The sequence below is a fragment of the Panthera onca genome, chromosome F1 (assembly GCF_046562875.1).
Source record: "Panthera onca isolate mPanOnc1 chromosome F1, mPanOnc1 haplotype 2, whole genome shotgun sequence".
Taxonomy (NCBI): Eukaryota; Metazoa; Chordata; class Mammalia; order Carnivora; family Felidae; genus Panthera; species Panthera onca.
This window is the reverse complement of record NC_138355.1, coordinates 21,404,396-21,426,680: the sequence shown is the minus strand read 5'-3', so window position 1 is coordinate 21,426,680 and position 22,285 is coordinate 21,404,396. Positions and strand designations below refer to the sequence as shown.

Genomic DNA, 22,285 nt, shown 5'->3' with positions numbered 1-22,285 from the left:
ATTCGGAGACAGAAAACTTGGATTCCCATCCCAAGCTGAACTTAGTTATATGAACTTGAAGTTTTCAATAATTTGACAGTTTCTTCATCTGTAAAATGGAAACAGACAAAGCTGATTTTGCTCTGACTTACCCACGGGTAGCAATAAAGCAGAAGAAAGCAATTTGTGAGATAAAGAAAATGTCAGGTAACTATTTCTTTTTGCTCTCAAGTGTTTATTTCTAGTCACAAACCTTTCCCCCAAGTTCCAAGCACACATTCCCACCTATCTATTCCATGGGTCTTACCAAATGGCTAACAGGCATGTGAAGACAACCACTCAGCCCTTCAGGCCACTGGAATGATGCCTGGCATGACCAGAGACCCTGGCAGGCTGCCCCCAGCTGCAGAGGCCTCTTCCTGGGTGCTAAACACGACTTCACAGGAAATTTCCAAGTAATTATCTACCTGGCCCTCCAACTGATTTTATCAAATCGCAAATATATGTGCTTTCTTCCAAAGACCGCTCCTCCTGGCTTCCCCCTTCTGTCAGTGACGGTAATGTTCAAGGGTCCATGCTTAATGTTCAAGGCTTAACGCAAAGCCCTCACCTTTGACATTTCTCTCCACTTCTCCCCCTTCCCTTTCATGTCCTCTTCACCATTTTTCTTTTCCTTCTCACATCTCCATGTCTCACAGAACCAGGCGTAAAACAGAGACCAGTCATACGAACTTAAGGAACTTCCCTCACCAGGCTGACACTTGCTATCCTTATCGATGTAATGAGAATGTGGAGGTTGCAGACTTGCTGCGATTAAGTTTGCCAAATGCATGGCACATGTTGGCCAAGTTCTGCCTTCTAGCTAACCTGGCTGCCTCAGTGATGTCCAATATCACCCAGCCTCTCCCCAAACCTACCTCCTCTCTTCAGCCCTGTTCTTCACTTTGCTTGTACTATCCTCTTCCTCTTTCCCATTTATGTCTACCAAGCTTGTATGCCTCCTCCTCAGACCATCCTATGCATCTTTGGCATCCAGGAGTGGTGCCTACTTCCTCTGACCCATAAATGTCGGCCTTTGTTTCTACAACCCACGAGACACTTGACATCACTACTGTGCGCTCTGCTTTGGTACGCGTCCTCTCCTCTCATAAAATTTCATGTTTATTTTGTCTACATGTGCCGCTTACTTAATAAATCACTCTTAAGTGACCAAAAGGAATCCATCAATCAATTAACTGATGACGACGTCTGGACTGGCCCAAGCGAATGGGAAGCGATTTGGAAGTGGTGGTTGATTTGAACAAAGAATAAGACACCAAAGACACTTCACATTTTCTGTGCTGATTTTTTAATGAACATCTTATAATCTTACAAAATAACTGGCTGTAGCTGTTTTACATTACAATACAGTAGATCAGCTCCTTTCATTGTGTTCCCAAACAAGCCATCCCCTTGGGGTGCTAACTAACGCACTCAATAGTGATCTCACAGAGTATAGAGCAAATGCCAAGTGCAATGCCTTGTGATGGAGGGAAGCAAAGGAGACAATCAAGATAACTCTTCCCTTTCATGTACAGTTTTGCCAGCTGCCCATCTGTCCTCACTCTGTCCTCTCATCTCTCTGGTTGGAGACTGTCACACGAACCACCAGAGTCAGCCTAGTCCTGGGCAACCTCGACACCAGAGCCCCTAGTTACTAGGAAAAAAAGAAGCAGAGAAGTGACTTTGGAACATAGAAGGGCCTTTGGGAGAGGTCCTCCATTACCCCGTGGTTGGGTGAGAGCAGCCAAGTGCAGACCACCACATGGAGTGTGAGTTGATATCTCCCGGGGTTCTATGACCACGGTGGCTCAGTCCTTCCACTTTATTAGTGACATGAGGGCTCAACACATTAGGGTCCAGGGACAAGGGCTGGAAGAGCCTGCCATCTCTGGCCATCGCTGAGTAGCGCCGGGCAGCCTTCAGCCAGAAGGGCTTTCCAGACACCACAGGAACTGCCTTCTCACCTTCCCAGGGCGGTGGTGCATTGCAGATGTCGCCAGTGGAGAATAAAAGATTTGTAAATGAAGTATGACAGAGAAGTGTGCTCACTGTTCCCCCTGTGGAGAGACTGAGCACAGACCCACACTGGCGTGAACTGCAGGCTCACATCCTCGTGGGGGGCTGTAGCCTTCCTGAGCTGGGCAATGCCCAACATACCTATTCTGTTGCCTCAATCTCAAAGCAGCATTCGCTGACACAAAGCTTGATGCACTTCCAAGAATTTGGATATTCTCCCCGAGAAAACAATTGTACGACTTTGTAAAAAATGGAGGATCTAAACTTTTTCATCGTCCCTTCCATATCTAAGCCTACTACAATCCCAGAAATATTTATTCTCTTCTTGGGGTACTAAATATGAATCCAATGAACGGTAGGTGCCTAGGGTTCCACTGGGGCCAAAAACATAGAGGACAAGGGCTTTTCGGATGGGCAATCTGCTCTTTCCTTTCCCCAGTGATGATGCCACCCTCATTTTATATCCCTGGAGATAAATTTTTTTTTCCCATTCCAGAATATTTTCCTTCCCACGTGAAGTCTGGCTCAAGATGGCGGTAAGTAACATTTCCTCTTCCTAGTTGCAAAGCCGTTGCTCCAGTGTTGGTGGGAAAAGTGGAGGACTTGTGGTCAGAGCCAAGGAGCAGATGATTCAGAGACCAAGGTTGCACGCTAATTTGGCCCGTTATTTGCTTCCATTGGAGAAGTAGCTTTGAGGGAAGCAAGACTCCCAGCCCTTCTTGAGATGACAAACTGAAGTGTTGAGCAAGAAGTTAACGCTCTTTCCCCAAAGGCCTAATCCAGAAATTGTTAACCAAAAACAACTGCAATAGACCATGAGCAAGAAGAGTGAGCCTGGGACGTGAATGCAGGCAGGTTAACACGGTGGTCATTTTACCTACAGTCCCTCTATTGAACAAGAGAGGATAATGGCAACAAAATGGACCCTAAATAGTTGAAATTCTTCTCTTTTCCCACAGAGTGTCACCCTTGCTCCACGTGTTTCCAAAGCTTGCTCAAATGAAAATCTCTAGGTCGCAGATCTGATATGTTGCACTCGAATAGAATTTACCTCAGATTCCGCATTGCTTGACGGATTCCCCTCTGATCTGTTTTGGAGACTTGGGACAAGGCTGAATCTCTGACTTGTTTCACCCTCCTGCCCGAGGCTGTGATTTTCCCATGGCCTCTCCCACCACCACGGCCTCCCTAGGCTCCTCCATATCTGCCCGTTCTTCCACCTCCTCCCACTTTCCCCCATGTCATGTCCGTGACATTTTTTTTCCTCCAGAACATCAACAATTGGTCATGTGTCTGTGAATGATGGCCAGGCTTGGGGACTTAGAAGGAGTGAGACCACAAGCCGAGCATGAGGAATGTGTGAGTTCCTGTAATCCTGGCAATCCCAGCCCTCGTACAAATTTGTTGACTGACTAGTAAGAGCCACACTTGAAAGTGTAGAGAATCCTGGGTCTCGTCAACTCCAAACAAGAGTTCTGAGAAGTGAAAAGTAGTGAATACAGTCTTTTTGGATAGATACACAAGAAACACATTCTGGTTCTCCTGGGCCTAGTGCTAATGGGTACTCCCACCCAACTTGCCATCTCTTAATGTTATTGTCCCCGTCCTCCACCTCCTCAAATGGGGTTCAGCTTCCTGCTCCTGAAAAGGTAAATTAGCTGACATGTATCAAGAACGCCACCTAATTTCTCTCTCTCTCCTTCTCCACTTCCCTTTCACCCTGCCAATTCTCATCAATAGAACGATGGCAGAGGAACTTGTCTTTCTGTCCTCAAATCCTCAGTCTTCATTTTGGATGTGAACTTCACAGCAGCATGTGTGGAACAATGTATACTTTTTAGCTTAGTAGACAGCAAAAAATATAATATATATAATATATTTATATAATTATGTTTAAATACTTATAAAGAATTAATAACTAACTTCATCATTACTAAGGGAGACTACACAAAAGAAAGGGAGCCAGTTTAGAGGAGAAGAGCCCTGAAAGATGGCAATCCATTCAAAGCGGGTGTTACAGAGTGTCCCTGGCAACTTCTCTTCTAGTATTTTGGTATTGGTTTGCAAGTTGGGTGGGGCTGAATAGTTGGCAGGGTGCAGAGTGGGGAGCAGGGCAAGAGGCAGGGATGGGGTTGAATAGAATATAAATGGGGGATGAGGGTCCGTGTATATCTATCATATTTCTCCTTCCACTTTTAATCAACTGCCCCTTTGAAGAAACTTTTGCCCATGATTCTTCCCTACTTGGGCTTCTTGATGCAATAGTCGGCACCTAGAAACATCCTCCTGCATTCTACGAGATCCTCATGCTCTTCCTCCTTCCTTCATTTCGTGACCTTTCTTCTCTGTTCACCTTTTGTGCCCTTTTGTGGAGGCCTCTCTTTCTTACTGCCTCCAGGGCAGTAGAAGGAGGGGCTTGATCCCACAGTTACTGATTTTCTTCAGCCTTGGGGTCCCGGCAGGTGCATTCATCCAGGTCACAGTCAGCAGCAAATGGAATGACCTAGTGGAAATCAAAGAGAAGTTGAAATAACCCACTTTCGTGCCAAGCTCCATACTTTTCAACCGGCTTTTGCTTTTCTCACGTGGTCCCAGGGGAAGTGTGGGATTACTGTTAATATCACAGAAGTGAAATTAACACTCAGTTCTTTCACTTACACATCATGTCTCTTTGGGCAAGGCAAATCTTCCTCGCTTCACTTTTATGTGTGTGGAAGGACAACACTCCAGGGGTGTTAGTGTGACTTAAATAAAATGATGGATATAAAACACACATTTCTCGGCACCTATACCACCTGTTACTACTGCTTCTAATATTAAAACTAATGTCAAAACCTTCTGTTAATGTTTTTGTTGCTATTGCTCTCTTCACAAAATCCCTGTGAGTAGGTAAGATGAATGTTGGCATTTTCTTTTTACACGGAAGGCCAAGAGAGGTTGGATAACTTAAGATCACACTACCATCCAGAAAACTAAGGCTCTACAGCCTAGTTCTATGACTCCTACTTCTTAGTACTCTTGGAGCCATAAGATCATCTTTGCTGTCTTTTTAAAAAATTTTTTGTAATGTTTTTATTTATTTTTGAAGGAGAGAGAGAGAGAGAGAGACAGAGCATGAGCAGGGGAGGAGCAGAGAGAGAGGGAGACACAGAATCCAAAGCAGGCTCCAGGCTCCGAGCTGTCAGCACAGAGCACGACACGGGGCTCGAACCCATGAACCGTGAGATCATGACCTGAGCCGAAGCCGGACGCTCAGCCGACTGAGCCACCCAGGCGCCCCAATCTTTGCTGTCTTCATGAGCATGACAGTCTGCCCATCTTGAACCCAGGATATACTTTGGCTCGGTGAGACAATGCATCTCTCTACCCATTGTGGCTGGACTGCCTCCCTGCTATGTAATTGTCTCCGCTCCATGCCAAAATAATCCAGCAAAAGTTCCTCTCTACCGGCTTGCATTGCCACCAACACACTTTTTGAGTGTATGTTACCTAGCTTCCGAGAAAACAGGGCATCTTGGGAGACCTGATGTAAAAAGTGGCAAGGATTCTAACCTTCGGGCATGGAAAATCAAGTGAGGTAAAAAATAGATGGACGTATCGTATACTAGCCCAGGTTCACCGAAGAGAAACAGGGATAAAAGAGAAACCGAGAAAAAGACTCCTGCTCAGGATCGGTCTAGGGAGTCCTGCCAGCAGCCTGTGGTGGCCACTCAACATACATTTGAGATATGGTTATACTGCACTATACAGGATTATCAATGTAATTACAATGTATTAATTACAAACCAACTTAATTAAATTAATTAATTTAACTACTAGTAACTGGATATCACTTCATTGGTGGTCTTGCCTCTCCAGGGGGATAGAGGCCATGATTCCCTGCCAACAGAAGTGTATCCCAGACAGTTATAAGCAGATGTGAGTCTTCGAGTAGCAAAGCCATAGGTTTTTTGAAGGTGCTCCTTAAAGAATTAGCGTTTTCTAACAACCTCACCTAAAATCACTGCCCTTAATCCTGCCACCATAGAAGCTTCAATGTTTTTTCATGATCATTCCTTCTTGAGCATTGAATGAGCACCAATTATGGTACAGAAGGAAGGAGAACCAGCCAAAGCCCCTGCGCTGATTCCTGGAGCCCCTGCCGAGCCTGTTACCCGCAGGCGGGTTCACGTACCTTCTTGGAGGACAGAGTAGAAGAGCAGCAGTCTCCCCCATCATAGTGGCAGTAGGCCCGGTTGTTGATGGTATCGCACCACCCATCGGCTTGGAAAGGCTGGTGAAGACATGAGAGGTCAGCGTCTAAGAACAGCTTTGCTGGGCTTTGCCCAGCTCTCCAACCCATTCTCACCCCACCATAATCCGTGGAACTCCAGGGATATCATGGGAGAGCACCCAAAGGGTAGGATACAAACTGACCCAATGTTCTCAAGAAGCTGAAAAGTCCCAAGACCATTAGACCCAAGGATCTGTTAAATTTTACTCTCAACAACTCTGCTTCTCACCAGCTCTAGGATCCAGAATGGTTCATCTAAACTCCTGGGTCAGCTTTTTCACCCTCATGTAGTCACAGGTCTTTGTGTCAAGTAGGTTACGAAACATTCTCACACATTTCAACTCCGTGGAAAAGCCTGTGCAGCTGGCCAGGTTGGCTTTAGAATTCCCATTTGATCAGTGAGGAAACGGAGATGCACAGAGATGACAAAAATTGCCCTGATTTGGATAGTTAGGGTCAAGCCGGCTTTGGATTAGAAGTCACGCGTCTTGACTTTCTGTTCCTTCTCCCAGATTAAGAACCATAAGTACCACCCCTTTGCTGCCACTTGTGTTTAAAGAGCCTGGTGGTCCTGAGGTGCTGTGAATACCCAAATGATGTCTGTCCAGAATGCAGGGGTCCTGGGGCTTGGGACACTAGCGCTAGAACATGAATCGTCTCACATGTACAGCTACCTAAAGCACAGCAGCTAGACACAGAGCAGAGAGAGCTGAAGTGTTCCCATTCATTCCTGTTACTGCTACAAGTGAACAGAAACCAAAATGGGAAACGGGCCCAGGCCAAACCAGAGTTAATGGAGTGTTTCTCCCCAAAAGGGAATGTATGATAAGAACAGCAATAAGCGGTTAAAATAAAAGCTCAGAAGCCCAATGCGCTGTTTCCCTAGAACTCCTCCTGGAGAAAAACAGTGTCCCACAGCATCCTGGAGGGCATGCCAGCCAGCCCACCTACTCAATCACATTGGCTGCTTCCCATCCTGAGTGGATGCCCAATTGCAAAGCCTCAGGAAACATCTTGTGGTCAAACTCTTTGTACCACAAGACAGTCAGTAGACTTTTGAGTTCTTAGGTCGCCTTCCAGTTTACATGTTTAAATCACTTTCTCTCCCCCAACCCTCCTTAAATGTCAAATAGACGGACTGTTCCCTATTTCACTGGGCTTTGATGAGACAGATCACTAAACTGAAAAAAAAAAGGCCATTAAATGATTTTCAGCAATTGAATTACATCAGAAGGAGCTCATCCAAATTATTACTTCAATGTTTTGATTTATTCTATGGGGTCCTGAGGTCATTTGAACATCATTCCAGATGTATACCAGTTTGCCAATCACTGAAAAGTTGCTACTTGTGGCGTGGAACTCAACAGCTGTTGCACAGCTGTCCAGCAATGTCGGTTGAGAGCAGGAAGTCAAAATGAATTCTGTTTTCAACACGGGCCTCACTGGGATAGAGACAAAGATTTTGAGGTGAGCGTTTGTCTTTAACACTAGAACCAGTCACTCTGGCTCTGCAGAACTTGGGATAACTATACAATCAGGACTTGGGTCTACAACTGCAGCCCTATAAAAGGGGTCAACGTACAGACAGCTGCATCCTTAACATCTCTAAATGCTCCTGGGTCCTCCCAGGAGGATCAGATACATCTACTGAGATTCCCCCAGAGTTTTCTTTTTCTTTTTCAAGTGTTTGGAGTGTATTTTCCTCCTCTAACACCGCATCTGTTACTTTTTTTTCCAACCCTGACTGACTCATTGGCAAAACTTCATCTGTTCCTCCTTTATTTTTCATGTTATTGTCTATAAAAATCCAAAGAGCACCCAAAATACTTTTTTTTTTTTATGTATAAAGTATGGTCTTCAGTATGGAGGATTAAAGGGAGAGCTTCCTTTTCATAAGAACAACTTAAACATAAGAATGAATTAATAAAGGATCCAGGGAGATCTTCCTTCCCAAAGTCTTCCCCAAGGATGGCTTCTTATCTTAGGAACACTAGGGAAGACAGGGTGAAAAGAGTACAAATGGTCTAGGTGACCTTCTCTACCTCCTGATGGATGTCTACTGCTATAGCCTGAACACGATTTCTAGAAACTGCTTCTTTGCTGCTCTCAAAGGGTCATCAGGGAAGAAAAGGGAATTTATTAAAAGGAGCAGAAAATCGGAGGAAAGGTTGGAAAGACCCAAGTATTTAATTCACTATATACCTATTAGAATTAATTGTTCCTCCCCCAACCTGCCAAAAACAACTGCTCCACCCTAAACAAACAGAGTCTCCAATGGCAACATGTGCCTGGGAAGCTTGACAGCTTGAGTCCGAAGTTACAATGGAAAAATTAGGAAGGGAAAAATGACTAATTGATTCAAAGTTTTTAAAGCATCTGAAGACTGCATATAGATTAGATCAAAATCTCAATAATGGAAAGGTGTCCGACTTGCCACAGGAAACTTTCCCCAAGGAAGGGCACAAGGCTTGGTTTCTCTGCACAACGTGTCCATAGGTGAATCGTCACTACCCATACATACACCTCATTTATCCTGTAACATCAGAAAACAAAGTGCTTCACATTAAGTGGATTTTTCAAATACCTGAAGACTATTTCTTCAGGAGACACTTTTTCATTTTCATTTTAACCATTTTGGCAAAAGAAAAAAAATTATAAAATTCCTCTTATCATGCCTTTTAATAACTTGGATAGAACACAAATTCATCACATGAACATTTTTCATTTCCATTTATGGGAAGGCTTTCTGTATGGGGACACTTGTCCCTTCACTAGATGAGCCCCCTTCAACACACACACACACACACACACACACACACACACACACTCTTCATAAGTCAAGCTTCTTAGAATTATACCTGAAGTAAGTACCTAGATCTGAGAGAGAGTCACGGTTGTTCTTTTTATGATCCAGGAGCTTGATGTTATCTATGGTCAGCTAGCTGTTGCTCTGGTCAGTTGAGGCGGCCATATAAATGGCTGTGTGTGGAGGAAGGGCTATCAGTGACTATGGAAACTGTACAACTTTGGAAACTTCTCAAAAGTAAAGATAAATTCTTCTTTATATTATGTCATCTACCTTCTTTATGTTGTATTATTTTCTGATTAAGGTTGTTCTGGAAAACTAGGCATGGGGATGGTGGCCCTACCTAGTCATTCATTCATTCATTCAACATCCTTTATTCCTTACCTCTATGTGCCAGGCATTGTTAAGGGGATCCAAAGATAAATAAAACATGGTTGCGACCCTGGAGAGAACCCACTGCAAACAAGCATAGCTTATGATGATGAGTGTGGCATAGGGGTGTGGACAGGAGAGAAAAGTACCGAATCCAGATTTTGGTGGTGGGGATCTGTAAGAACTTTCAGGGGCTGGCTCTGCTACATCTAGCCCCTGTGGAGGAGAGGTTAGTACTGGATGATTCGGAGGGGATGCCTGAGGGAACTGTGTAAGGGAAAAAAGAGGGTGAAAATAGAGAGACAGGTGGTCCCAGACTGCCTATCACAGGGCCCGCCCTCAGGAATGGTTCCATGAACATCAACTGATTGGCTGATAATACCTCTATTACTTGAATGACATCGAAAGCATTTTTCTTCTATAGCTTGCAGCAAAACTCATGACCATAGTGATGTTTTAGAAAGGTTAGCGTTGAACTTTTGATGTTCTGCTCTGCTAACCTACAGGCTGGGATCTCAGCCAAAAGTGACTATATCCCTAGAGGTAAGGCATGAGACAAAATCCTGATTTGCCATCTTTTAAAAAAAAATATGTACTTATTTATTTTGAGAGAGAGAGAGCACAAGCAGGGGAGGGGCAGAGAGAGAGAGGCTAGAGAGAGAATCCCAAGCCAGCTCTGTGTTGTCAGCACAGAGCCCAACGTGGGGCTCAAACTCACGAACCATGAGATCGTGACCCAAGCTGAAACCAAGAGTTGGATACTGAACTGACTCAGCCAGCCAGGCACCCCCTGATTTACCATCTTGAGGAGTGTTTCAGACCAGGAGAAGCTGCTAATACCATTTATGCCTAATGCTTAACACTGTTTTCTTTCTCCCACACCATTTCCCACCCAAACCCTCTAGGTATGTGAAGGACAAATCAGACCCACATCCGTTTCTTCTATTGATGAGGCTGCCTCAGGCCCCAAAGAAGCCCCTCGCCAGGGACACTATGTTGCCGTGTTGGACACAGTCCTGGCGGTAGATAAAGCCTCTTGTGAATACGTACAAGAACGTGTGCTAATTTTCTCTTTTTCTCTGGCTTTCCAGTGAGTGCTTGGCCCTATTCTCCGGCCTGATTCTGATTCTTCTTTCATCCCAAAGATCTGCCTGCTGTGTCCATACTCCCTGGGCTTCACTGCAAGGCCACTCTTCGAATTTCACAGGAAAAACCCGTGAGGCCTTTGAGGCCCCTCAAGGAGCCTTGGTGACCAGAACACTACTTGCTTTTTGTTTTTCTTTGAAAGGATCACAGATACATGAAATTCTATGGTTGGATGGAGCCTTGAAGACTGTTTACTACAAAACTCTTATATTACAAATGATAAAATGGATGCTTAAAAAAAAAAGAAATGTCTTGTTTGTCAGGCTAGTGGGTGGCAATTCTGCGAATGAGGAGGAAATCTCTGGATCCTTGATCTGATGTTCTCTCTACTATACCATGCTACCGCTCTCTGATGAAATCATCGATCTTTTAATTTATGGGGAATGCTGGGTAATTTAATTCCTTTGGCACCTCTATAAGAAATGGCTTAGGTACAGCATTAACAACGAAGTGAACCCAACAATCCAATACAGAAACAAAAAAGGACTGTTTATATACATCATCTCAATTCCCCTGAACCCCAACAACTTCCCTTCTTATTTTCCCAGCTGCAGGTCAAAATTTGTCCCCAATAAGCGACCAGGCGCGATCACTGCTTCTGGCCTCGGGGCTTGGTCAGTGCACATTTCCCTAGAGGCTGATTTCCCCAGGAGGAAGCAGTAACTCTGCTCCCATCCCATCAGCAGATGCCTGCAACCCAGAAACATTTATTTCTGGGTCCCAGAATGCTAAAGCCAGATATTTTTCTGCTCATTGCAGTCATCTGACGGAAAGAGGAAACGGAGCTGTTCCCCTCCTCCAGCGTTCACCCCTTGGGGTGGGAGGGTGCCAATGATCTCACATTTGTGGGTTTGCCACAATCTTCTTGGAAAATGTAAAATTAGAATAGATACCCTGAGATGGATTCTGCAGGAAGAGTTTCTTACATGCAACCTCCTCTGGAAAATCTCCTCTGGCTCCCTGGACCCAGAGAACTCTCCCTAGCTGTGCGCTACTATGGTATATTTTAGCCATATTCATTATTTAAGACTTGACACTTTGAATGGACTATCAAGGACTCACTCAGAGCGTAACCATCTTCACAGTACCAGCAGCAAGTTCAGTGTCTGGTGCCACAGGAGGTTCTCAAGGAATGAATATGGGGCGCGTGGGTGGCTCAGTCGGTTAAGTGTCCGACTTCAGCTCAGACCATGATCTCATGGTTTGTGGGTTCGAGCCCCGTGTCGGGCACTGTGCTGACCACTCGGAGGCTGGAGCCTGCTTCGGACTCTGTGTCTACCTCTCTCTCTGCCCCTCCCCCGCTTGCTCTCTGTCTCTCTCAAAAAATAAACATTAAAAACATATTTTTAATGAATAAATATGGGGGTGGCTAACTTCATTTCCTTAGCATACTTTGTGACCAGATCTGTCCTTTTCATTATTCTTCTCCTACTAGGTACAGAGCATTGGTATATACTTATTTAAGAGTGGAAAGAGACAGTGGAATACACCATCTAAAAGTTCTCCTTCTATAATCCATCTAAAAATGCTGGATAAAATTTAACAATATCCTCTCAACTCCAGAGCTGGGATAAGAAGAAAGGAAGAGAAATTATCAGGGGGCCAAAAACAAAAAAGAAGCTGAAAAACCAGAGCAGAAAGACAGGAGTGAAAGCATGGCTGTCTTAGGAATGTTTGCAAATATCTGTAATCAAGCAGTTAGGTTTTAACGGCTGATTGGGGGTAGGCGCCCAAGTCCCGGGCCCTTGCAAGGTGGTGAACTCGTAAGCGACGCTGTTAGTATTTTAATAAGAAGACTGGGTTCGTGAGGACCGATATGGAATGACACAGTCATACGGCGATGCGGTACAAGGTACCCTGGCTCGCTTGGAACTGGGAGGCTGGTTCGTGCCCACCAGCCCTGAAGACCAGACGATGCAAATCCCAGCCTCGGCAGAGTCACCGATCACTAAGGTATAAAGGACCTGCTGAGTTACAGGGTAGCAGTTGAAACCGCAAATGGTACTTCCTCGAACGCCAAAGGTCTGCTCCACAAATAATAGATGAGCAAGATGTAATTGAAAGAAAGGCAATGGAGACACGCATTCTGCTGGATGGGCAGAGGGAAGCACCCCATTTGGTGGCCCTGAGTAACATCAGGAGTTGGGGTGCAGTCCTATGGTCCACTGTGCTTTACTGGTCTGGGCAAGCTCACACGACTTCTGTGTAGGGCTTCAAACCTCGGCCTGTGCAATACCCCAGACTCTCAAAAAAAGGAAAAGCAAATGTGCCACTTTGTAGGGTCCGAAAGAGACACCCGATTACGACGAGTTTATCTATGCGCGACACCACGACCAAAGCACAGCCTTGGAACAGACTTGATCAAATGGTGCAGAACCCATATTCTTCTGAGAGAAATAGTGGGGATGAGTTGAAATGGAAAGAAGGAAAGCAAATAGGAAAGAAGGAAAACAAAATAAGGTCAAGTGACTTGTAAGATTTTCATCTCCTTCAAGGTACATGGGGCTTAATACCTTCTGCTCTGGAAAATGATAAGGCTGTAGAGTGCAGTGATAAGGAGCTTGGAATACGGTGTTAGATAAACCTGTGCCCGGATCCCAGCTCTGCTCCTCACCACCTTGTAGAGGTGAGCAAATTACTGGACTTCTTTGAGTAGCATTATCCTCATTTGCGAGTGAGAATAACACCTCCCTCATAGACTGTTGTAAGGAGTAAATGAGCCAATGGAGGTGAAATACTTAGCCCCGTACCTGGTACACAGTAAGTCCTCAAGGAATCCTAGTTTTATGAAGGGGGCAGGAATCCTACCATTGCTTTTACTGCCGTGGGATGGTGTCTGAGTTCCCTCCAAAGAGACCCTGGTCAGAAAAGCTTTGAGATTCTACCAGCAATACTTCAGAGTCAAAGCCATGGACGTTCTCATCCCCACGCCTCCTGCCCCATTCACTTTCACCACAAATGCACCATCTGAGTCATGAAGGAGTCAGGTGACAAGGGAAATGGGTCTGGAAATTACAAAAACAGAGTGGGAGAGGCCTGACTGCCTTCTGGAAAGCAAGCCTCTCCTCAAAACCATGGTGGTGACTTGAGTGTCTTAGCCTCTGAAAAACCCCAAACCATCACAGACACCTCTTCCCTGACGTGCACCACAGGAAAACAGGAAAGTGAGAAGACGCTCTGTGACTGACTTTCCGGCCAAAAACAACCTCCTAGCAGCCCCTTTCATTTCACTGCAAAGAAAGACCTGGTACGGCAGACTCTTCGACCTCACTTACACACGTATGCCAGCCCGCTTCCCCACTGGCCTGCCTCTGGGCCCAACAGAGCCGGGTGCTTCTCAGCCACCCCCAGGCAGGGGTAGGGATGGGGGTAAGAGCCCCAGATGGTGAAGACGAGGCACTCGGGTCGAGTCTGCATTCATCTGTGCCAGAAGAACGTTGGCTCGAAATTAGGGCTCTATTTCCCAAGAGATAGAGACAGAAGAGAACATTCTCCCATGGGCCCTTATCATGCTGTCTTGGGGGCTCAAAAACCAAATGAGACGGCCCTCCTAACGTTTGTGGCCTGCCCCTCTGTGGAGAAATGCCACAGTAGTGAGCCACTGCTACTGATGGGAGTGTGTCCTGGGAGGCCTCACCCAGGCTAAGAAGCCCTGTGCCTCCGGCCCTGACCTCCAGCTGCCTTCGACCAAACTGCATGAGACCGGGCCACCGACCTTATTCCTTGGTCACGTCTCCATAATCACGCGCAAGGTCGCTGCCGGGCCACAGCTGGCCTCCATGTCAACAAAGCCCCCACCCCCACCCCCAAACCTCTCTTCTGAATCCCGTCCTCCACGCTCGCCCTTGGCCCGGCCGCAGCTCTTCCCCAGCAGTCGGCTGGTCCAGATTTTATGCCAATGACTCCCAACCCTATGCTGTTGCCCTCCCTGCTTCTCGAACCACACCGCAACGCCTCTCAAGAGGCTGTCTGGTGGCAACCACGGCAGCTCTCCCGAGTCCTGATGTAGCAACGTCTGCTTGGGCTCCCGGCAAGAACCAGTAATGACATACCATCAGACCTCGCTCGTCTCTCCACTGCCAGACCTGTAGGCCCGCTGATTGTCGTGATTTTGTTTTCTTGTTTGGATGGGGGCTGGGAGAGGTGGTGATGGCAGAGGTGGCCTGCAAGGTCTCCTGCCAGGGTCTCGCTTGCACGGCATTTGGCTTTCTTCTCTAAAAGAGGGACGCATCAGCAACTGTCCAGGGGAATTTCCTGTCTCCCCTCCTGCTAATTGGAACCAGCCCACATGTTTCAAGGTCAACGATAGAGACTTTGAACACAAGAGGTTTGGACTCAGTAAGGCCCCCGGGGGCAGGGACACTTCCATTCGTGCTTCTTTCCATGAGCGGTAGACCCCCACAGCAGCACAGTGCCCAACACAGCACACGGGGTTCTTAACGCGAGACTCATGGATCCCCTCCAGAAGACACTTTCTAACCTAAGAAGGCAGAATATTTTTCTGCTTTCCACTCCTCCTGCCCTTCCTCCAAGGTAAGGTGCCTTTCCTCTGTTGTTCCCAACAACCCCAGGTGTCCGTTCTTGCCATCAATTACCCTCCCTAACACGTCACCTGAGAATGGCTCAGCATGAGCTTCCAGGTACAGGTTCACGGACAGTAGACCCTTACGGAACCAAACTTAAAGATCCAGAAGAACGAACCTGGGAGCAGAAATTCAGGCCATGGTAGCCACCGTGCTGAGCAGGTGGGACGGGACCTGCCCTGCCCGAGTCACCACTGCTGGCAGTCACTCACGCAGCCCCTCCTCTCTTGGCTCTCCGCCAGCTGTCGTGCCGGGACCACACCCCCCATGAGGGACACCTTCGGCAGCCTTGCTCTGCTCAAGGGCTCACATCGCTCTGGGAGGCGGAGGAGGAGGAAGGAGGAGGAAACAGCTGGCAGAAAGGGCTGGAAAGGCACGGGGAAGAAGACCCCGGGGCAGATTGCCGGGGTCCCGCTCTGACCGCGAGCCTCTACTTCCCTCTATCCCTGTCTTCTGACTCCTTGGCCGGCCTGCAGTTCATGGGAGGTTGAGGCCGGCCTGGGCTGGCGATGGAAATGTTCTACCGCAGCCCGCCACGCGTGCTCGCCCCCCGGCGCCCCGCCACACGCACACCCATGCCAGGCAGCTCGGCATTTCTTGGCTCCCCAGGCCTGCCTGTGCGAGATGACTGGGAATGCAGACTGTGGGAGGAAACGACAATATTCATTGTTTGGATTAAATATTTTTCTTGGCCCTCCTGCTGTTTGCTGAGCGTCGTATTTTTTTTTCTCTTTCCCCATTCTCCCTCATTCCTTCCCTCCTCCCTCCCTCCCTCCCTCTCTCCTAGTCTCTCTTTTTCTCACTCTCTCCTCAGCAACCGAGCACACTGGGAGAAATTTCGGGGAGAAAGCAGACACTCCTGGGGTGGAAAGAGCTATTTAAAGGAATCAAAGCAGGTGACAGAACCTTTTGCCATTCTGATACCACGCCCAGCTCTTCCCAAACACGGAGCACTTTGGAGTAAATCTAAAGCTACGTTGTTTTGAGTGTTCACAAGTACTCGTGGGGTCTAACTCGCAGGACTTGTTTTCTCTCTCATTCTCACTTTCTTTCATATATTAGGTATATATATACGTTATTACGTACACGTCATATACACAGAAAACACACAGATATAACAGACACATATATACACACGTACACATAAATATAGTACATATGATATATACAATATTCATATAGAAGATACATGTGTCGTAATCATATATAACATGTATATTATGGATATATAACATTAAAATACGTGTTTTTATTATATATATACATATACAGAGAGACGTATACAATTTCTCTGAAAGTTCCTTGGTATAAGGAATGTACCTAAAGGCAAAAATATTTTTACAAACTACAAGCCATCATATAGAAGCCAGATGCAATTTTTATCTTATATATGGCATTTTCTGTGACATGGCACTGTGCTATGTGGATGCTATGCATGATCTTACCGAGCCCTCACCATCACTCAGTGAGGTAGGTATGTATTATCATGCCCATTTTGCCAATCAAAACACCAAGGACTTGAGCCATTAAGGAACCTGTGTGAAGAAAAGACGTATAGCCACTGTCCGATGGCCAGGCTCGTGCTATAATCATCCTGACGTATCTGTCCTGCCGCCAGCATTGTCACCAAATCATAATGATACGTCACACTCCACTTCTCAGTAGCAAACCTGGTCCAATCTCCCACCACACCTATGAGCATGCAAAGCCACTCTCTGAGGAAAAGTCAATGCTATAGAAATCCACGAAAAATGGATCATGCAGGCTATTTAAGTTCAAAACATATATTATGAGCCAGGCGTGAGGCTAGTTGCTGAATTCTTGGGATATTTAATCGATACGTAATTAGTGTGTCTTCTTCTAGGTACAAGGAACACGGTATGTTCTGTGTATGACAAAGTCTGCCTTAAAGCAGCTTTGGTGTCATCAGCACTGAATAAGGAAGGATCTGAACAGCGTCTGAGGAAATAGGAAAGAAATCATGGGCCAATGGAGGATTAATTCCCAAAGTAACTAATAGCACCAATAAGAGCTAGAAGGCTCAGAATAGGAAAGGGTCTGCGACATTTCAGAAAACCTTTATGGAGTATATAGGATTAGATTTCATCTTTGAGTATGGATGGGATTTGGCAGAGAAGTGGGGAGAAAAATCACAGCAGGAGGGCAAAGATAAGCCAAGATTTCAGATGAAAATGAAAGCGATGTATCTGTGGTTTTCTGCCTCAAGTATTAATGGCCCACATTAGGAACTAGGTCAAAATCTCCATTCTGAGGAATCTAGCTGCTCCTTAGCCTGAAGACAATAGAGGCCACTGGAAGTTTTGCTTTGTTTTGTCTTCTCTGTGTTTTGTTTTGAGCAGACGAACAGGATAAAAGTTATGTTTCAAAGACTGGATCTGGGGACAGTGTGGGAAATGTTCCGGAAAGAAGGGATCAGATTCAGAGCAGGTAGAAGTTCACCTCAAACAGATATGAACTGAAGAAAACAGAACTGGCTGGTTGTAACATGGAACAGAAAACAAAACAAACAAAAAACGAACAGACAGACCGGAGAGGTACTGCAAAGGAAATGGCCATGTTTGGGTAGGAGACCAAATGCAGACGAAGGTTTTTTTGTGACATTTTGACTTTCAAACCATGCTAAGTGTTTCTCACAAAATTTATTCATTATGGGGCGCCTGGGTGGCTCAGTCAGTTAAGCATCCGACTTCGGCTCAGGTCAGAATCTTGTAGTCTGTGAATTCGAGCCCCACGTCAGGCTGTATACTGACAGCTCAGAGCCTGCTTCAGATTCTGTCTCCCTCTCTCTCTGCCCCTCCCCTGCTCGTGCTCTGTCTCTGTCTCTCAAAAATAAACATTAAAAAAAATTTTTTTTTTAATTTGCTCATTAAAAAAAAAAAAGCTAGAAAGAATCCTTACTAAATCTAAGGACTTAGTCTTAAGAAACAGAGTCTAAGCAATCAGCAAACCCTGTCCTAGCTCACAGTGATAAGGTCTACATATCTTTTCCCATATAAACACAGACCTAGAGGGTCCTGGCCAGTTTTCTCTCCTGCCCGATTACTGCCAGGCTTTCTCCACAACTTAGGCCTGTTTTGTCACCCCTGTAAAACCCAGGTCCGGCTGAGTTGAGGAACAGCAGGAGGGAGGTGTCATATTTATTCTAGAATATTTTCTTGCCAATAGTCTTGTCTCTTTTAGCCCTGGTCTAAGTTCCTGTGTCTACAAATAGTTCAATTTGTGTGGCTGATTACTTTGGTTCTTAAGCTCAACCTGTCACACCATCCCACTCATCAATCCGCTGCTCTGTCCTCCGTTAATTGGTGGATGCACGGAGCCTCCCTGTCACCCATATGGAACCTATTCCGTGTGTCTGGTTTACATCCCCTTTATCTAGGGGACGCTTGTCCGTGTATCTTTTTCACTCTTCCACTGATCGGCTGCATGTGTTTCAAATAGGTCCCCACTCTCATTTCCCTGGTCTCTGGTCCTCATTCAGCAGGGTTCACTGGCACAACACCCCTTCTTTCAGCTTAAAGCTTGCAAAGCCTGGGGAGCTGTCCCAACAGGTGGCCAGCACCCTGTGTTCATCTCTTCGTTGAGTATTCTACAAGCCCTACATTCCTAATTCATGTGTTGTTTGTTTTCAATCTTCCTACCAGTTAAGAACAGGGACTCTGGAAACAGACTGCCTGGGTTTGTGTATTTATCCCACATTTGCTACCTCTGGAGCTTTGCAAAGGGACCTGAATTCTCAGCCCCTCAGTTCCCTCATCAGGAAAATAGGAATGATAATAAGGGTGATAATTCCTTAGTATGCACCTGCTATATAATAAACACTCAGTAATGTTATTAAATATACCATGCAACCAGGAGCTATTTCTTGTCTGTTTCCTGAGTGCAATAAGCCTGGATATTCTGAGTATTGATGGTTCCCTGTCTGTGAAGGTGGACGATAGCCCTCCCAAAGGCGGCTACGGGATAACCTGGTTGGTCATTCTCCTCTCTCTTAATCACGACCTGTAATCCCAGGGATCTTACATTTACTTTGCCCAAGTCTGGGAATAGAAAAACTATGCATAATATGGCCGTAAGGCAGGAAAAATATAGAAGCCAAGTTACCTGATACTAATCCTCTCTCTTATGTTCTGTTGTAGTTGAGGTACAGCAGCAAGGCTGTGTCATAGTCTGTCTTCAGTCCCTGGTCTCTTTTTCCCCCACCATCTCCACATCCATGCTGGGCCCTGCTCGCTCTGAAAACCCCCTTGCCCAAGGTGTCCATCCCTACCGTAGTGTCTGCATAGTCTCCTACCTCTCCGGAAAGCAGCTGACATATTAAGGAGCCAATGATAAATATGTATCTGCAACCAGATAAAATAGAAATTATTGAGGAGAAAAGGACTTTAACTTCGGAAACTTTGAGACTTCGTAAGTCAGATGTGGGAGATAAATATTTGAGGGAGAAATAGAAGTATGTACAGCATCCTTAAAGTTATACAGTGCAGGCAGCCACCTGTTAAAGAAAACTGGGAAACTTCGTTCTATGTGTCGGAACGTCTTCTACTCAGGTGGAGTGAGCATGAGTGGTGCTGTTAGGGACTGAAGTGTGTTCCTCCAAAATGCCTATGTTGAAGCCCCAACTCACAATATGATGGTATCTGGAGGTGAGGCTCTAACAGGTCATTAGGTTTAGATGATATCATGACGGGATCAATGTTCTTAAAGAAGACATACCAGCCCTTCCTCTCTCTCTCTCTCTCTCTCTCTCTCTCTCTCTCTCTACCTTGTGAAGACGTAGCAAGAAGGCAGCCGTCGGCACACCAGAAAGACAGCCCTCACCAGGAAACTGAATGAGCCAGCACATTGATCTGGGACTTCCCAGCCCTCCAGAACTGTAAGAAATAAATGTCTGGTGTTTAAGTCCCTCAGTCTGTGGTCTTTGACTACAGCAGCCCAAGCAGACCAACATGCATGCCTTAGTTAGTGAATTTATTAATTTAGCTATTTTTCCTGATCTGTCAACGCAAAGGATTTTCAGAGATCCTGTCTGAGAAAAAGGGAGCACGAAAACAAGGTAAGAGAGGACAGGCAGGAAGCGGCTCTCAAGAGGGAGCCCAAAGAAGTTAAAAGATCACTGGCTTCTGCTATTCAGTTACTGGGCAACCTGGATGGGTCTGGCCATCAGGCTGGGCACAAGGGGCATAGACACAGGACAGGTGAGTATGGCCAACAAGCTGGGCAGGCTCCAGGTACTCGTGACTCAGCTGCCGTGTCCCTGGGGTCATAAGTGGTTCCAAGGCCAGAGACCATTCCCAGGAACCTAACGGCATAGCAGACATGCACCACCAAGTTTAATATTTCTCACATTAGAAAGACTTCAGTTGAATCTAATCTCATTTTTAATTAGTCCTCACATCGCCTGGTGAGACAGATTAATATGATTATCCATATTCCACTGATGGGGAAAATGAGACAAAGGGCCATGCCCCAAGGTCACTTGGGGAATGAGCACTAGAGGTGAAAATTAAACTTAAGCATTTTAAACTTTCAAGCCAGAACACAAGGGAGAGGACATTGGGGACATGGCTTTCATCTCCGTTTGTTCAGGATCTTTCACATCTGGATAATGCATATTCAACTTACTACTTGGTTTGTCTAATTAAAAAACAAAATACTAATTCCAGTTCTGCACCCCACCAGTCCACACTCAATGCATAAAGAATTCACTAAATAATATATGCCAAAGAAGAGAATTAAATGAGCATTACTTAACCACATGTGAATATTTATTGACTATTTATGGTATGTTTAATAATAAACTACGGTGGGTGTGTGTGGGGGTGGATAGGGGTGGATATAAACACAGAGGAATTAAACATGCCCCCTGCCTTTCAGAAGCTGGTTTAACTGGATGTTCAAAATAGCTACACAAACAAAAACACAAATAGCATACACCTCCAACCACATAGGCAGGAACCAAGTTTTTCTTTACTCCCCGTGGTAGATGTTCAAGCATTATATGTTGGGAAACTGTTAAGTTGAGCTTTCTTCAGAGTAAACTGAGATTATCAGTGTGAGAGGTGAGCCCACAGAATAATCATGCAACCCCCTTCCAAGCAAATTAAGTTCATCTTCAACTCCTCTCTTGTATTCACATCCAACATCCAAACGCTTACCATTCTACTGCAGAAATAGTTCTGTATTCAGCCCCTTTTCTTTCTACTTTCTCAGTTCAGTGAGAGACTATTACATTAGCTCAGGTTAGAGGTGATAAGGTTCTGACTTCCATGGTCAAAAGTTTTTGTCATCATGACTTTCTTCCTAAAGTATACATCCTATCATGTTTTCTCTGTGACAGAGATATTTAATGTTCACCTGATATCTGTATAATCCCCTGTGTTTCCCTGACCCTCTTGAGGTGGGCTTGAGGCCATGTGACCATATACTGGGAAATAGAAAGTCAAGCGGAAATGATGTATTAATTCTGTTCCAAGGGACTCAAGAGTTACGGGCCCCTCTTGTGTCTTTTCCGTCCCTTTGGAGGCAACCATGGAGACCACATTTTGAGAGAACAGAGGAATAAGACAGAAGACATGAATGGGTGCTTTAAATATTTACACCTTTAGAGATTTAAGACTTAATCTCAGACAAAGACCAAATCAAGGGGTGGATCTTTACACCCTTTGTTGAGGCTTTTAACTGGACTGAAGTGGCACCTGGGGGATCCTCGCATCTTAAAAAAATGCCTCCTAGAAAAGAGACCAAGGCCTTTGTCCCAGAGAAGTCTCTTAAGCTTAGAATACCTTTAATTAAGTCTACAGAGAGAGCCACATCTGGAAAAGACTTGTGAGGATAGCTGTTGGTATATGGATTTAACTAAAATTAAATGTATACAAAACCAATAAAGTCTGTGAGTTGAACTGCCAAAAGCACCATCAGCTTGGATTAAAAGAGACTTATAGCTGGAGAACATGAAAAGATTTTTGGGTCCCCCATAGTCTACGACAACAAAGCAGGCAGAGAGAACCACTTAGCTTCCAGTGGAGGGATGTTCTCCAAAGCAACTTT

At 45.5% G+C, this 22,285-nt stretch overlaps 1 protein-coding gene across 3 annotated transcripts in view; it reads right to left on the bottom strand.

The window, feature by feature from the left end:
• Positions 1 to 1,310: 1,310 nt before the first annotated feature.
• The window catches only part of PAPPA2 (pappalysin 2), a 280,044-nt gene continuing 259,069 nt past the window's right edge, over positions 1,311 to 22,285 (bottom strand). For all 3 annotated transcript variants that reach the window (XM_060643580.3, XM_060643582.3, XM_060643581.3), the window contains 2 exons: positions 6,212 to 6,310; positions 1,311 to 4,540 (listed from right to left, as the gene is read on the bottom strand). In XM_060643580.3, coding sequence (XP_060499563.3) covers positions 4,466 to 4,540; positions 6,212 to 6,310 — 174 coding nt within the window. In that variant the 3' untranslated portion in view covers positions 1,311 to 4,465. The remainder of the gene's footprint in view (positions 4,541 to 6,211; positions 6,311 to 22,285) is intronic.